Raw genomic sequence first — 17,595 nt, 5'->3', positions numbered from 1 at the left:
GGACATGATTAACAACGAACAAAATGAATATCAATTTAAACAAATTAGAGACCGAACTACATCCACGCGTGACAAAACCACGAACGGACCGAAGATGTAGAGATACAGAATACGTGGAGAAAATCACCAAGACACAGGACAGACGGGGAACCGCCAAACGCCAAATACACCTCCACAAACCCAGTTAAAGCACAAGAATGACAAACGAACGTAGACCAAGAATAAAACTCCGGAATGACACGAACACCAAAACAGAATATAATATTTCCTAGCTCTCACAAACTTAGACCAAGAAGAACTCGAGATGAACGTGAAAGGAAAACACAGAACACAAACAGGGCTATGATTGACAGAAGAGGGATCACACCTTACATCTACATTTACATAATGACAAAGTAACTGAATGAATGCAAATATGTTCTTATGAGCATTTTCATGCCACCTTTCTTTTGTTCAGACAATGCAACAATGCTGTTGTTTATTTATTCATTGGACTTGTTTGGGAAGACTGATGGCTACTTTATACTGTATAATGGTCCCTCTAGGCAGCTGTAGTCACAGACTCTGATACATACGCTGCTGTTTTCCTGAGACAGAAATAATGTAATTTAATGAACAGATGCACCATGCCCAACATGTGAAGTACCACATCCTTCTCTGAGACTATTATTCATCTCTGTCTTGTTATTTTGCAAGGACAATATGCAACTAAATTCATATGAATGTTTTATTACTATTATGCTTCCTATAATTACTATACTATAATGCAGTATTTCATTATCGCTGTGTTTTGATATGAAAAATCCTTAGACTTGCAAAAAGATAAACATTTTATTTTCTTTGTTTTCTACCAGAATGGCCAGTTGATCTTCTAATTAAGACGGTTGTGTTTTTCGGCCTGTCCCCTTATTTACTTTGCTGACTTTCTTCAGGCCTGTTTATTCTTTTTCTGCATTGTTTTTTATTGTTGTTGTTCAACAAATCAGAAAGAAAAAACAATAGAAACCACCACTAGAGGGAGACATATACGTGAGGTTGAAAATGAATTTGTGTAAAGTTTTGCACAGGTGTGTCTGTTCGTCTGGCATTTCGCATTTCAGTTTCATTTTTAAACTATCGGTTGCACATTCACTTTTGGTTCACTGAATTGTAGCTTATTCATAGCCCAGATATTGGCTACGTAAGATTTAGCTGAACCAAACTTTCCCCTGTTCTGGACATGATAAGGCCAAGCAGTTACGTATCAAAAAATCTTAGTGCAAATGAAAGTAAGGAAAATGTCACCTTAATCAAAATCATTACAGATTAACAAAACAGAGGCTCAAGCAAATAACCTATACGTAACCGGAAACATCAACAAAGCTGCGTGATATTTGTAAATCCGTGAATGGATTTCTGTCTTGAACCGATCTTAAATCAGTGTGTTTTGGGGGCAGGCCAAGGTTATACTGCACCACACGGTTCCGCCAACATGCACCTCACCCAGTGGAGGCCAAAGTTGAAGTCTGCCCGCTACACTAGTTTGAGCGGTCCGAGTAAAGCCAATGAGGGCCTGTAACCGGAGCCTCAGCTTGCCGTTCCCCAGGGTTTACACTTGTTAAATATAACCCAGATCGGCCAGCTAAGCAAAAGGAGACGGCTTGAGAGTGGGGGGCCCGCAGAGTCACCCAGAACAAGCACTGAAATGGAAAGTTAATAATGACTTTGCAAGTTCGTCTTCGTATATGTCAGTAGGTGCTGCACCTCAGATCCAGTCGACCATCAAAATGTCGCACTTTTCAAAATATATTTTGTTGTACAGTCAGCTTAATTAAAAACAATTATGCATTCTGTATGCAATAATTTATGAATAATCCATTTTTGATAACTTGTATATAATTTAGCTGTGTCAAATTTTATCCGGATCTTCATACACCAAATTATAGATTTTCCGTCAGTAAGTCGTTTCATTCTAATTACATTTGAAAAGGTATGTAGCCTATACACTCTTTACACATCACTGTTAATATACAAGTGGAAGAGTAAACCAACTTTAAAGGCTAACACTGTGATATTAATGTTCAAATCTGTCCAAGCCAGACCTAACACGCAAAAGAAAAACGTGTGAAGAGGAACGTAAACGTGTAAAGAGGAACGTAAACGTGTGAAGAGGAATGTTAACGTGTAAAGAGGAACGTTAACGTTTGAAGAGAAACATTACCGTGTAAAGAGGAACGGTAACGTGTAATGAGGAACGTTAACGTGTGAAGAGGAAAGTTAACGTGTGAAGAGGAACGTTAACGTGTGAAGATGAAGAGGACCGTTAACGTGTGAAGAGGAATGTTAACGTGTAAAGAGGAACGTTAACGTGTGAAGAGAAACATTAATGTGTAAAGAGGACCGGTAACGTGTAATGAGGAACGTTAACGTGTGAAGAGGAAAGTTAACGTGTGAAGAGGAACGTTAACGTGTGAAGAGGAACGTTAACGTGTGAAGAGGAATGTTAACGTGTGAAGAGGAACGTGAACGTGTGAAGAGGAACGTGAACGTGTGAAGAGGAACGTTAACGCACTGACGTGAGAGGCATTTAGCGCCGTGAGGGGGGAGGAGGCAAACAAGATGGCGGCAGCCTTGAAGCAGCTGCATCAGTGAGAGCAGAGCAGGGAATATAAATATATATGCGACCGCGGTGACAGCAGTTAGAAGAGCGGCGAGTCGGAGAGGGGAAACGTCGAGTCCACACTCGTTCGTGTCACAGTGCTGAGGTGAGATTCCTACACACCGGCTGATTTTTGTTACGTTTGTGGCGGGGACTCTTTGATGCAGTGACTGTTGACCAGCGGGTTAGCTTGCCTTAGCTTAGCATAGCGGCTAACGCTTGTAAACCTTAGCTTAGCGGCTAACGCTTGTAAACCTTAGCTTAGCGGCTAACGCTTGTAAACCTTAGCTTAGCGGCTAACGCTTGTAAACCTTAGCCTAGCGGCTAACGCCCGTGAAGCTAGCTTAGCTTAGCGGGGCTCGCGCCGCTCAGCAACACGCCGACTGGCACTAATTCCAGTCTAGTTCCCTTGTCTGTAACAGTAAACCGGGACCGCCGAACCAAAAAATAATAAATGTAACCTCACTAAAAACGTACCGCGTAGGACGGGGGGGAAACAAATATTTACTGTGGTCCGTGAGTTGAAATGCCAGAGACGCAAAGTCGGATAAAACGGGGTGAATTTGATGAATTCGTGTTCATCCGCCGCCGTGTAGCCTTGAACTCGGACTTGTGTGCTGCGGCTGACGGCGGCGGCGGTTCCGTCCAGTTTAAGTAACCCGGCCGCGTCCCGGACCCCCCAGCTACCGTTTAACCCATTAATATGAGTTTACACGCCACGTCCAGTCCGGTTCTGCGTACTCTAGTTGTGGCTCGGTGCTAACTCAACACCAGTCCTGCCAGGGCGAGCTGTAAGAGCCCGGAGCACTTTTAATATTTTCGTCCTTGTTCAAAACCAAGCAGCTGTCGACCGTCTTCGCAGGCTTCATACCTTCAACTTTTGTGTGTTTTTTTGGCGTTTAAAGTGTTTTCCAGTGAGCGCAGTCACATATTTATTTAATTAGATGTCTTGGTAACTTCGGTTGTTTGACCATAACCCCTCAACTCGGCTCTTCACTTTGGAAAAACGACGTAAATTTGTGTGTTTAGACTAATTGGTGTGTTGACTGTTTTGTGTACCCATAAAGTTCGCTTGTGAAAAGCCCAGCTACATGCCCTTGGGGCAATTATGAACTGTCATTACTGTAATTTACACTTGTGTATTAACATTTTCCATTTATTCCGATTCTACCCATTGCAGATGTCTTTGAGTTTTCTGAGATGAGCACCGGTTGCAGTTTGTTGTGGTCGTAAGAAGCAAATAATCTCAGGAGTGCAGCGCACTATACCAAAGAGACGCCGTCGCCCATGTGGAACTACCCGTTTGGTCCTGCTGTCTTGGGACGGTGATGTGTGGGGTCTCGCTGGCCCTGGTGTGCTAGACCACGTCACATTGTGCAGGAGGGGAATACTGTGAAGCCTGATCTTTGGAAATAGATTTCTTTGCACTGGACATGTTGTTGGAGACGAACAGGAGTCCAGTAATACCAAATGTAGTCTGATACAGGCCCGCTTTCATCAGGACAGCGTCTTTTCATTACAAAAGACCTGCGCTCTGTAAAACACACAAGTATTCCTGTTTGACTTTTTTCTTTTCTTTTTTTCTTTTCTTTTTTTTTTTCTTCTTCTTTTTTTTTTATTTGCACCCAACTTCTCTCGCCCAGTCCGAACTCTGCTGTGGACTCCCAGTTACACCACTGGCACGTTTGCCACTCATGTTTACATGCCCTCTCCGTCTGAGCCCGTTTCCTAAACAGTGCCGCCCCCTTTGCCCAGGTATGATTCATCTCTGATGCCAGTCTAGTGGGTTGTCCCCACCCCCCCTTCCCCTCTCCAATCAAAACTGTACTCCTCTTGCCCCGGGATACAGACCCACCCCCACCCCCCCAGCACCGGCAGTCGCCCCGGGGGTGTTGCAGCCGAGCCAAGGAGAGGTGAGATAGCGGAAGAGCAGGGGGGGGGTCTGGAGGGAAGATGAGTGTCGGGGAGCCCCAGCAGCTGGACTACCTGACGGAGAATGAGCTCATGGGCATGGACATTTTCATCCACCGCATCGACTCCACGGAGGTGATCTACCAGCCACGGCGCAAGCGGGCCAAGCTGATCGGGAAGTACCTGATGGGGGACCTGCTGGGCGAGGGCTCCTACGGCAAGGTGAAGGAGATGCTTGACTCGGAGACGCTCTGCAGGAGAGCCGTGAAGATCCTCAAGAAGAAGAAACTGAGGAGGATCCCCAACGGAGAAGCCAATGTGAAAAAGTAAGTTTGGGGGGGTGGGTGTTCAACTTTTTTGCTCTCTCGTCTTCTCTCACTCTTTCATTCTGCCAATCTGTCCATCCATCTTCCCCTCCGTTCCCGATCTGGTTGGTCTTCCTGTGTTCTACCTCTTTAGTGACTGTAAAGTGTCTTTTAAAAATGGAAAAAAAAAAAACAACAGTTCGGCAGTAAGCTTCTAATTGGTCGGTTTCGCTGTCCGTCACGAGAGCAGAGCGGCGGCTACAAGTTTAACGTCCGAGCCGACGTGCTGTCCCGTGTTTTATCGTTCCTGCTGACGGATCCCCTCGCCGGGCTGGAAGCTAAGTTACCTCCAAGCTGACATTTTGTAACCCAGTCCTGAGCAGTTTTAGCACATGGAGAACTGGATCAGTCCATGACCGCTTGGCCCGCTCGTGAGGCTGGAGTAAACAGTGTGTCGGTGATTCTCACCGCAACCCTGAATCTAAGTGAAGGATGTGTGGAAATGTCAACTTTTAGGGACATGAGGATACAGAGTATTGGTGTGATGTCTGTAGAGCTGCCTGAACTGGGTCAAAGGCTTTTCTTCTGAACAGTGTACCTTGCACAGCAGTTCAGTGACCCGCAACAGCACATAATGCAGTTGACGGGGAATACGTGAAAACATCTTTTGATACTAGGCTGTGTTTTCCCAGAGCCAGTGCTCACACACACACACACACACACACACACACACAGCTGCATCTAATATAGGCCACTGCGATTTTGTTTTCATACCCTTGTTTCTGTGCATCATTCACCAGTGCTAATTCCTTTTAGGGGCAAATGTGTGTGTGGGTTACTTCCTAAGCAGGGTGACATCACTGTCATCTCCTCTGTATTTGGAGGGAAAGCGTGGATTTGATTTTTAATCACACCGCACAGCTTAATTAAAATGCGACAGTATGCAGCCTGGGGGGGTGTGGGGGGGGGGGGCTCTTTAAATAACGTAGTGGGTTTGGACCTACTTTAGAAATACTCCACAGCTCGTGTGTGTGTGTGTGTGTTACATGCGTAAGTGCGTTTGCTGATGTTTTGGTAATGTCTCAGGGGTGAGGGAGCGTTCATGAACCGTCAGGAGGAGTAGCCACTGGACGCTGGTGTTCAGAACAGTTGTTGCTGTTGAAGTTTTCTGTTTCGCATAAAAGTGTCCACATGAAATGCGCTACGTTAGAAATTGATAGTGACTGGATTAATGGAAGCTGCATGTGTAAAACTCGTTTCTTGTTAATTTGTGCTTTTTTAAACTGCTTGAAAACATGCAGTAGGTTGTCTGGTTGCACCCATTGTAGGTCTGGGTGGATGATACGACATTTCTTAATTGTCGTGATGTTGTTTTCCGCAGTGTTGATATTGCAGCAGGCTGCTTGCTCACCTCTGGCGGTAAAAAAGCAGCTCCGTGTGCAGGTTAAGTCAGACCAAGGGTTTACGAGTGTGTGTTTTGGTCTGATTCGACCCATAACCCAGTCACGACACACAGCGCACAGCCCGCATGCCGATCGTATTTGTCTTTCGGTCCGTGTTGTACGGCCGCAGTTTAAGGGTCAGCGTGTAGGAGAGGGGCGTGGCTGTGACGTCAGAGAGTCTGCAATGGGAGAAGCCGGAGGCGAACAAACACACACACACTCTTCCTCCTGCCTTATATGGCCATGGCTGGAACACCATGGTGACCTCCCCATTCACAGCAGCAATTAGCATTCCTGCTTCCCAGAGGCAGCATGCCCTAACTGGTAGATACACACACACACACACACACACACACGCGCGCAGATTGGAGAGTAACTCGAATTGCATAACACTGTTCCCATGGTTGTGTGTGTGTGTGTGTGTGTGTGTGTGTGTGTGTGTGTGTGTGTGTGTGTGTGTGTGTGTGGAATGCTAAAAAGTTGCATGCTCATGTATGCGGGGGGTTGAGGTCGGTAGACTGGCCAGGCGTGACTACATTCATCGGGCTCTGCTCAGTACGACTCCAGATCACTCTGGTTCTGGTTTTGTAGTTTCTCTGTTGCTAGATCACTGAGAACATAATGCTCCTTTCTGCCGGGGCAGTTGTGTGTTCTAAAACCTTTAAGCCCTGGTTTAAGTTTGAACCGGTGGGTCTGATTGGCTGGCAGTCGAGAGCAGAAACTTTCCACTGTCTGCAAAGAGGGTTCACCTTCCTCCTTGGTGCTAGCTTTGACCTGTGGGAAAGCATTCTCTCTCTCTCTCTCTCTCTCTCTCTCTCTCTCTCTCTCTCTCTCTCTCTCTCTCTCTCTCTCTCTCTCTCTCTCTCTCTCTCTCTCTCTCTCTCTCTCTCTCTCTCTCTCTCTCTCTCTCTCTCTCTCTCTCTCTTGCACATCTCTGTTCCTCATTACCTACATAAGCTGCTGTTTTTAACCCTTGTTCAGTTCTCATGAGACTTTGTTAGACAGGGGCAAACGGCAGGGTCAACATCTCCGAGTCCCCGTTATGCTGCCACGGACGTTTGGCGTCAACCTCCCCTCACGGCTCCACGGTTCCTTTTATCGCGGTTCCCGTGGCCCGACTTGCGTTCCAGTCGACTTTCTCAGACAAACGAACCTACCTCTGGGCGCCGAACGGCCCGTCGGCGTCATGACGCGGCCGGGTTGAGCGTCACGGGGCAAGAGGACTCGGGCTTCTACTTTCTGTTCTGCTCCTATATGAGCGCTATGTTGCAGGCCTCTGAAACAGGTCCTGGTTCTCACGCGTGATGAGTACGAGCCGTGTAGCCGGGACGGGTCCCAGGCACAGTGTGCTCGGCTGTTTCTGCCACTGGGTGCTGAGATTCTTTATTTTGTTGTAGACGGACAACGCACAAAACACCTCATGCAACAATCGCACAAACGGACGCTTCTTAAATCGCTTTACATTATTTGCTGTGCTCAGTATTTTGCACTCCCGCACACGCCGTACTGTACGTGCATGACGTCGTGGAGATGCAGCCGTGGGACTGCGGGGAGCTCCAACCTTGGGCCGACGCGCGCTCGTTAAAAAACATTAAAATATTGAATCATTAATTATATTCCATATCAATATTGGGAGATCCCACCAGTGTTTTGTTGGTTTTGTGCTGCCCCTATTATAAATACAGAAATGATCTTGAACGAGACCCGATGCTGTTAATCTCTGTTTTTATGGACGGCGTTGGGAGTCCGATATTTACACCAGTGATGTTTTAGCCCAAAAGAAATCAATCTTTTCATACGCTGTTCATGTAGATATTTTTGTTATCAAACATTATATGTTGACGGGAAGTGGACAGCAGCTGTTCGGTGCCTTTAATAAAACCCGTTTTAATATCGCTTGGTCTTCACCTCCCCGTCCACACACTTGGACTGGTCTGAGGGGGGGGGGGGACAGGCGTGTCCACGGCTTGTTTTCTCCGCACGCTGCCAAGAGTGTGAGGTTTCAGAACTGCGCGACCCACTCGGACGGCACGCCTCCGTTTCTTTTACGATTCGGGGTGCTTTTCGGCGTCAATAAATACCGCAACACTGAATCACAAGACCGATAGTAATAGTAACAAGGGTTGAGTCATGTCGTGTTTCTAATATAAACCCCCCCCTGGTGAAACCATTAACCAATCATATTGATCTTTAACTTCATGTGTAGCATAATAACGGTAACAAAGCAGTAATAACTGTTGGATGGAAGTCGTATATTTATTTCTCTCTTGAAAATAATTAATGGCGCTTTGCGTTGGAGAAATTTAAATAAATTACATGTTGCAAAACCTACCAAGCAATAACGTATCAAATAAATGTTGGCGCTGTTGTGTGATTGGCCCATGTTGGGTCAAGCTGCCCGTAATGGTGACCGGGGGAGGAGACGCCGTGACTCGTGTCTTTTACGCGCTACGGAGAACCCAGCTGCAAACGTTTTGGGCGTTGCCTCACAGTCGACACTTTTCACCGCGTCGTCCTGAATGTGCACGTCTGTGTTCTGCTCATCTCTGTTGTTGCTGAACGCATGGCTGTTGGGTTACTGGAACCAGCACCACCAGTGTTAGAACAACACAAGCCTACATGTTAGAACAACACAAGCCTACATGTGAACCCTTGAATGGCTCTAGTGTTCCTGTAGTGTTTTACTAGTAGCAAGCGGCAAAGTAGCAATTTCGTGTTACGGCGTGGCCTGGCGTACACCGACACGCTGACATAATGGAACCTGCTGTTGGACTGACCCGCTCGGCCCACTGTGTTTTACATGCAAACTAATTTGTATGTTTTGCATACAAACCCACAGCCTTGATATTCTTGTAGTACTGGACGAGACTCAAGCTGAGGGGGGGGCCCTGGGCATGGATATGAGTGTATTTGAGCACACACACAGACACATACACGCTCGCACCCCAACACCCACTTTAACTGTAGACACAAGCTTCTCTTGGACCAGAACGGGTGTATAAAGTTCTTAACTGCACCAGTTATTTGACGTGGGTTTAACTTCCTGATGCATGAGCTTATTTAGCAAGACCTGTTGAGCAATGAAACATAAGAATCGTATATTTGCGGAGCTTGTGAAGGGGTCATAAAACACTTCTAGTGGTTCAATTACAAACGGACAGGGCATCTCCAGCTGGGATATTGGTTTTGTTTTATTTACACTACAGCTGTTCTTTTTCTCTGTGTGTGTGTGTGTGTGTGTGTGTGTGTGTGTGTGTGTGTGTGTGTGTGTGTGTGTGTGTCTCAGGGAGATCCAGCTGCTGAGGAGACTACAGCATAAAAATGTGATTCAGTTGGTGGACGTGTTGTACAATGAAGAGAAGCAGAAAATATATCCTCCAGAGTGTGAAGATGCAAATGTGGTCACATGACCATTTACACACACACACACACACACACACACACACTTCTCAACAGGGAAACGCACATTTAAGGATCTGCTGTCTCCCTTGTCCTGGTCTGGGTCTGTTCCTGGAGAAGCCGCCCAACTGTCGCTCCGTCAGGTGGACGATGGCAACACACCAATTCAAAGGGGTTTGTAGGTATTGGCCCCAGGGTAGTGTTGGGGTAGTGGGGTGTGTGTGAGGGGACGCCCCTCCAGCTCTGGCCTCAGACACCCCCATGGAAGTGGGGGGAGGACATAACCCACCAGGCCTCTCAGACACCCCCATGGAAGTGGGGGGGAGGACATAACCCACCAGGCCTCTTTAGACTCCACTCCACTCACTACCATAACTGTGTGTGTGTGTGTGTGTGTGTGTGTGTGTGTGTGTGTGTGTTAAACCGTGGTTTGGTTCTTCCTTGACTGTGCCGCACGTATATGGTGATGGAGTACTGCGTGTGCGGCATGCAGGAGATGTTGGACAGTGTTTCAGAGAAGAGGTTCCCTGTGTTTCAAGCTCACGGGTAGGTTCCCTTTCCCTGTCTCTGGACCCTGGAGCTGGGCACCTCTCTAAAAACACACGCGCACACATCAAAGTTTTAGCCGACGTGAGCTTCAAATTAAATTTTTATGATTTTAAGTGTCGGAACATTCCAGAACATTTGGGGAATTCCTGTCATTGTTACACACACCACAAGGAAGAGCACATGGGGCGCTGGCCTGAGCCCCAGCTGTAGCGGCAGGTCAAAGGGCAGGTGCTAAGAACCCCCCCCCCCCCCCCCCCCCCCCCCCCCCGCTGCGTTTCAGGTACTTCTGCCAGCTCATGGACGGCCTTGAGTATTTGCACAGTCAGGGGATCGTCCACAAAGACATTAAACCAGGGAATCTGCTGCTGACCACAGATGGCACTCTTAAGATCTCGGACCTGGGCGTAGCGGAGGTGAGACGTCTCGCAGACCCGCCATCACACCTCTGCCGGGTTATGCTTGAAACGGAGACGCTGTGACTGGACTCGGTTTAGTATTCGAAGATATTTTTAAATAAAAGTGCTAAAACTTTTCTGCAAACGAGAATTCAAAACTGTAAACGTATCTGTAGAGATGGTTCTTTAAAGAAAACCGTTTTATTTACCACCTGTTTACGAGCATCACAGTTACAGAATTACATGGCTCATTTAACACACACACACACACACACACACACACACACAGATGTGCGACACGGATCCAACATCAGGGTTCATGGGACTCCCAAACGGGTATATTATGTTCATTATGTCCAGTGCCCACTGACCTTTCTGACAGCAAACCAAATAATAACAGTTAGTGCCACAGTCGCTTAACGGCTGACGTTGGAGCAAACGAGTGACCCACAGCGTGTTAATTTGCTGCTAATTTATGGTTGTGGTGCCAGGAGTCGTGTAGACACGTCTTCTTTCTGCCCCCGTACTGACTCACTTCCTCTCCGCCGATTCACATCTCACGAGAGAAGAAAGTCTTTGTGTAGGTTTTTTTGTGTGTGTGTACTTTTATGTGACCTTTGACCCTCGGTGTGCCCTCCGCCCCAGGCTCTCCACCCGTTTGCGGAGGACGACACGTGCAGGACGAGCCAGGGGTCGCCGGCGTTCCAGCCGCCGGAGATCGCCAACGGGCTGGACACGTTTTCAGGGTTTAAAGTGGACATCTGGTCCGCGGGGGTTACGCTGTGAGTAGTGCGAGAACCGCCGGGGCAGATGGTCCTGAACCCCCACGCACTTTACCGCCACGCACTTTACCGCCACGCACTTTACCCGCCACGCACTTTACCCGCCACGCACTTTACCCGCCACGCACTTTACCCGCCACGCACTTTACCCGCCACGCACTTTAACCCCCACGCCCCCCAATGTGCACTGAACTCAGGCTCTTCTCATTCGTGGCTTTTGTATCGGGCGTTTGTTGGGGTTGAGCTGGCGGAGAAAAAATGCAGTGTGCTTTTATTTTTTTGCTTGCACACCGGTTAAGAATTGGTGCGTAGTCTGCAAAATGGCCGCCGTCGTGGCTCATTTTGAAGTGGAATGCTTGACACTGATCCCAGGTCAGTGTGAACGTACAGGCAAATGCGACGGGAATAATGTAACGTAATCTGCAGCTGGTCCAGGTTCTGAAACGGCACGGAAGACTGTGTAATTGTGAATTACAGACACTGGCTAAACGCTTGGTCTCTCGGAGGGGGGGGCTCTCTAAATTAGGCAGCCTAATCAAACCTGGCCAAGAATAGTTTGTGTTAAACAAACTCGACATGCAGATTAGTCCTCCCCGATCGACAGATCTCTGAGTTTACTCCATGACTGCAGCCCGTCGCAGTGCTGTGAGGAAGCGTGTAAAACACACACACACACACACACACACACACACACACACACACACACACACGCACACACACGCACACACACACACACACACACACACGCACGCACGCACGCACACACACACACACACACACGCACACGCACACGCACACGCACACACACACACACACACGCACGCACGCACGCACGCACACACACACACACACACACACACACACACACACACACACACACGCATGCTTGCCGGTCCAGCGTCTCCAACACGCCTGTCTGTTCCTCCACAGATACAACATAACAACAAGCCTGTACCCGTTTGAGGGCGATAACATCTATAAGCTATTCGAGAACATCGGTAAGGGTGACTACAGCGTTCCGGAGGAGTGCGGCCCGCTGCTGTCCGACCTGCTGAGAGGTACGCGCACCGCCCCGCGTCTCCCAACGCCACATCTGCACACTCCACATCCACAAACCTCTGCTGTGAAGACCTGTGGGCCGCCACAGATTTTTGGATACGAGTAAATTATTTTTGATGCGAGTCGTAATGAACTACGCTAGCCGAGAGCTGTGACCGTTTGTTTAGGGAGAATTTGCGCCACGCTGCACTTCTCCGGTTGGTCCAGCAGAGGGCGCCAGGAAACCACATCCCAGCACGAGCGGTCTCTCCCTCTCGGAGTTGAAACGGAGCCTCTAAGTCCTCACCTCTAAGTCCTCACCGAGTGTCTCGTGAGGTCTGAGGTCTGAGGAGGGAAGAAGGGGTCCATAAACGCTGGGATGCTTTTGGAATACAGTTGCATACGTACAGTCTTGAGTGGAGTAGCCTCCACCATTTAGAAATGTTTATTAATGATGTCACAGCTCCGATGCTCTCATCCGGAGGTCTCAAGGTTGCACTTCGCCCTATGACCCCCCCCCCCCCCCACCCCCCCCCCAGGGGAGGAACTACGCCTCTCTCATCCTGCCTGTGTGGTTTGTTTTTGTAGGAATGCTGGAGTATGATCCTGTGAAGAGATTCTCAATACAGCAAATTAGGCAACACAAGTAAGTCCGCAGAGCGGGTGAGGAGCGAGGTGATTGGAGGAGAGGTGGGGCGGGGGGGCGGAGTTCAGGGGGCACTGGTGGCGAGGATGTCAAAGGGCCTAAAACGGTGGGAATACAATGGGGAGAAAGATGGAGGGGGAGGCAGAGGTGTGGAGAGGGGCGGAGCTCAACATACTCCACTCATGGGACTGGGATGACGCAGAGGAGGTGTGGTCTCTAATAACCATAGAAACCATGGTGATTGGGTGCGGAGGAGGTGATGAGCAGGTGATGGGGGGTCACTGTCACCCCGATGAGTAACTCCTTTTGCACCAAATAAAAATATCCAATAATTAGCGTCTAATGTGCACCTGGTGCAAAACGGTGAATTACTGCAGTGTAATTATTGCAGACTGTGTGTAAACCGGCACTCTGTCACTCGGACCAAACGTACCTCAGACGAGGGTCCTGCTTTAGCCCTCGAGGAGTTTGGTTGTGTGAGTCCCCTTCTGAAGACCCCGTGTGTTGTGTTTCCCTGGACGCAGCTGGGTGAGGAAGAAACACCCCCCCTCCGAGCTGCCGGTGCCCATCCCCCCCAGCGCAGAGACCCGGGACGTCTGCCGCAGCATGACCGTGGTGCCCTACCTGGAAGACCTCCACGGCTACGGTGAGGAAGAGGACGACGAGCTCTTCGACGGCGAGGACGAGATCATCTACACTCAGGACTTCACGGTGCCGGGTAAGAGGGTGAACAGCCTCCCTCGCTAATATCGCCGCCACGGGGCCGCTGGGTTCATCGCGGCTGAAATCTATACGCGTGTCCGTTTACAGGGCAGGTGGGCGTGGAGGAAGAGGAAGAGGAGGAGTTGGAAGACTGCGGTCCGGAGCAGAAGCCACAGCTGTGCGTGAACGGGACGGAGGCGGGCGCCCTGAAGCCGAGGGCGGAGCGTCGCTCTAGCTCCTCCTCCAACCCCTCCCGCAAGGGCGTGTCCAGCTCCTCCTCCAACCCCTCCCGCAAGGGCGTGTCCGCCGCCAGCAAGATCCGCAAGCTCTCCACCTGCAAGCAGCAATGACGCGCGCCCCCCCCCGCTCCACCTCCTACACCTGCCTCTCGCTCTGTACAGGTGAGCTAACCTCGGGGAGCCAATCAGAGTTCACCGAGTGCTCCTCACTGCGTTTGGGGTTTTTTTTTTGATTGATAAAACCCTTTTATCTCTCTAAATGTTTAGTTGTTAGATGTTTTCTGGGTTCGTTCCACCCAGTCGCACATGTTGAAGCAGACCGACGTTCTCCAGGTTCAAACTAGTAGTGTCATAGGACGTCCAGAAGGTTGGACGGCACACAGATGGCCGCCACGTCACCGTTGATCTCCGCAGCTGATCTAGGATCAGCTTTGAGGCCGGGAGGAGGTTTCCCCTACCGGAGCGTCGCCCTGTCTGATTGGCTGATCCCGCTCGAGTCCTCTCCCGCTAGCCGGTGTGTGGAGGGCATGCAGATACCGGGTCCTCTGCAGCTGTGTGGGGGAGGGTATGTGGGAGCGGGCGGTGGTGGTGGTGGGGAAGTCGGCCCCCCTCCGTCACCTGCTACAGCAGCGAGACCTGATGAGTCACCCCCATCTCTCCGTACCACACCCTCCCTCCGGCCCCGAGGCTTCTCCCACAGGGGGGCGGCGCCGAGGTCCGAGAGGGGCGGACCCACTTCTGATTCCGCTCACACCCACTGCGGAGAGGCAGAGCACTAGCGTGCTGGACGATGACTCACACCCTTCACGGAGGGATAAAAGGTGCCGGTGGGGAGAGAGAAGCAGGCAGGAGAGAGAGAAGGTTTGATCTCCAACAGCGTCCTATATATAGGACAGAGAGAGCAGGTGGTCTGCGTTAGAGGCCCATCTGCATGTCCGTTTGTAGATTTAAATGTAGGATAGAAAAGGTATTTTTTCAGCTCATCCGAGCCACTTGCAAAACTGGCAGAGCCGCTTTGATATCACCAGAGAACAAACGTAGAATTAACATCAGGCTTTTGTTCACCAGTGCACACTTGAACATGTGTGACATGCCAAAGGTGATGTCCCACCCCCTCTCCCCTTTGTTGGATGCTGATTGGCTGGAAGCCCTGCGGGTGTGGCCGTGGCGATGGGTCACTAACATGTTCTCTCTGCCCTGCAGGTTTGTTTTGAGTTTTGCTCCCCTCCTGTTTTGGTTCACCACACACGTGAACCGCGGCTCCTGACACATTTTGCCATGGACTATGAACCCTAAAGGAAACTATGCCAGGAAGCCTGGATCTTTTTTCCCCTGGAAAGGACTGACTGGGTTTGGGAATGCTGTACGCAGGAGGAATCTCCTGTTTTCTGGTTTGGTTTATATTTTTTCTGTTCCCCTCCTTTTCACCCTCCTCTTCCTCTTCCTCTCATGCACTCTGAGCCTTTCACTCCATTCATTCTGAATTCTCTCCCCCCCCTCATATATATATATATTTTTTTCCTGTCTCGCATTCTTCCTGTCTCCCTTTCACTCCATTCTCTCTCTCCACCTGTTGTGGATCACCTGAAGGGGCGGGGCTGACCGTGTGCCCCCCCCCCCCCCCCCCCCCCCCCCCTTGCCGGGCTCTTGCTACCCCTCAGATCCAACCGTACAATTTAGTTTTAACAGATCTTTATAATTTTATAGTTCATGATGCATATCGAGGTATGTAAAGGAATGACGAGTAATGAAAAAGATATGTTACTATATTGAAGATTGAGAATGCTAATGAGAATTATATACCCACACGGCAAAAAAAAGATGCATGTTGTGAAGAGCTGGGGGGGGGGGGGGGGGGGGGTCTGATCTGTGCAAGGCAGATGCACCGATACATGTCTTGGGTTATTTTTTTTAGTTGTTTTCCGTTAGTTTTGTTTCATTAGTTTTTCTTTATTTCCAATAAATGTTTTTAATTATTATTTATATAAAACATCCCAACCAAACCAAATTTGGTGGTCCTGTGTGTGTGTGTGTGTCGGTTTTCAGTCGGTGATGGTGTCCTAACTCACCTCCACTCTGTCCCGGTGGGCACGCCGTGGCGTATTGAGGAACACCGATTTTTTTTTTTTTTTTGCGTTTCGCGCTGTACCACAACAATCAAGAAGTTCCGGCGGTTCCCAGTCTGAAGAATGGAGGGCTGCTTGAACATCCCCGTGTGCACGCAGAGCGAGGATAGATCGACTTAAACTGCAATAGTTTAGTCGTAAACTGAATGAATGCTAAATTAATTATCTCCATCTATTGGACCTTAAAATTTGTCAGCGAAAAACATACACGCTATTCTCAGAATACCATAACCCACTGAATAAATGACTCCAGAACAGCTTTTTTTTAAACCGGGCCGTAGAATTGTCCAGAACATTTGTAGATCATCAGCTGTTTTACTGCTCAGTCATTTTACAATGTAAATAAGAGTTCTCTCACATACCTTTTAATTATTATTTATTTGGTTGGCAAAAACAAAATTGAGTAAAAATGTACATCTTTTGGGGCCTCTTGTTCTTGAAGAAGCCACCAGTTCTTATAAAGTGACATGCCAGTGTTGGGTACAGAAAAGGGGGGGGCATTTCATCTCCAGCTACCAGACTGAAAAATAAGTGCTGAACAAATGAACTACGAGGTTTAACCAGTTCTGGTAGCGGAGGACGGGGCTGACCCGAACTCTGTACGGCGTCGGAGCCACAAGGGATCGAAATCTCCACCTCCACGAGGTTCGCCAGAGGCTACAAAGATCCACGACTGCTGCCTGCTTTACACACAGGTTCGGTGTTGGTACAGACAGGACGTTCAAATATTTGTTCGGCGAGGTCATGAGGTGAAAGGGAAGAGACTCGTGTGAATTACAGAAACGGGAGGAGTTTGCTTCAAATATCCAAAAATGTAGACCGTTACAGTTGTGCTAAATGGTTGAACGATTGTCGAACACCAGAAAATTGTTCTTAACAAAACCAACATGAACCTCAAAAACAGCCTCCGTGTTCTGAAGGCTCCAACCTCAAAATTTGACATGGTTGCTCCTGTGGGTGAGTAGGCTAGGCCCCAATAAAGATTTCAATCTCTGGGTTTGCTACTCGGAATGAGAAAATAGGAAACTAGAAGCCGCAACTCGAGAGGAGGGAAAAGCTTGTGTGCACTCGGAAAAACCGGGGTCATTTCTCTGCACAAGTAACATCCCTGCCGGACGTACAGATTTTCAGACATGGACGCTTCCCCACTCGAACACGAACACACCCACGATCGTCCACCAGGGGGAGCCACGCACAGAAAGGTTTCACATCCGTCACGCTGGCACATTGCTAAGTGCTATTGGCATAGCGTTAGCTTCTTTAACCATCTCATTGGTGGGGCATTTCACTTATTTATGATGATAATCTTCAAAGCTTCGACAGCTTAGTTTTTCAAAGTGATGAAGTGTGTAGGGGTTAATCTTCTGAGCCAAACTTGTTAAATGCACCTTGTGAATTATTACACGATTGGTATAATTTCAGG

General features: G+C 48.8%; 1 protein-coding gene across 4 annotated transcripts; it reads left to right on the top strand.

The window, feature by feature from the left end:
* Window positions 1-1,813: 1,813 nt before the first annotated feature.
* Window positions 1,814-15,654, top strand: stk11 (serine/threonine kinase 11). Of its 4 annotated transcripts, none has more exons than XM_076991294.1 (12): window positions 1,814-1,969; window positions 2,080-2,744; window positions 3,819-4,875; window positions 9,583-9,666; window positions 10,152-10,241; window positions 10,525-10,657; window positions 11,285-11,421; window positions 12,352-12,479; window positions 13,048-13,105; window positions 13,630-13,823; window positions 13,916-14,208; window positions 15,250-15,654. In XM_076991294.1, exons 3-11 carry the CDS (start codon window positions 4,592-4,594, stop codon window positions 14,155-14,157), a joined length of 1,350 nt encoding a protein of 449 aa, XP_076847409.1. In that variant the 5' UTR covers window positions 1,814-1,969; window positions 2,080-2,744; window positions 3,819-4,591; the 3' UTR covers window positions 14,158-14,208; window positions 15,250-15,654. The 4 variants fall into 4 exon arrangements, with proteins under 4 accessions (XP_076847409.1, XP_076847410.1, XP_076847411.1 ...); XM_076991296.1 differs by lacking the exon at window positions 1,814-1,969 and having other exon boundaries at window positions 2,027-2,744; window positions 3,819-4,393; window positions 4,488-4,875; XM_076991295.1 differs by lacking the exon at window positions 1,814-1,969 and having other exon boundaries at window positions 2,026-2,744; window positions 14,314-15,654.
* The last annotated feature ends 1,941 nt before the right edge of the window (window positions 15,655-17,595 follow it).

The sequence above is a fragment of the Brachyhypopomus gauderio genome, unplaced genomic scaffold (genome assembly GCF_052324685.1).
Source record: "Brachyhypopomus gauderio isolate BG-103 unplaced genomic scaffold, BGAUD_0.2 sc82, whole genome shotgun sequence".
Lineage (NCBI taxonomy): Eukaryota > Metazoa > Chordata > Actinopteri > Gymnotiformes > Hypopomidae > Brachyhypopomus > Brachyhypopomus gauderio.
This window is presented reverse-complemented; position numbering and strand designations above follow the sequence as displayed.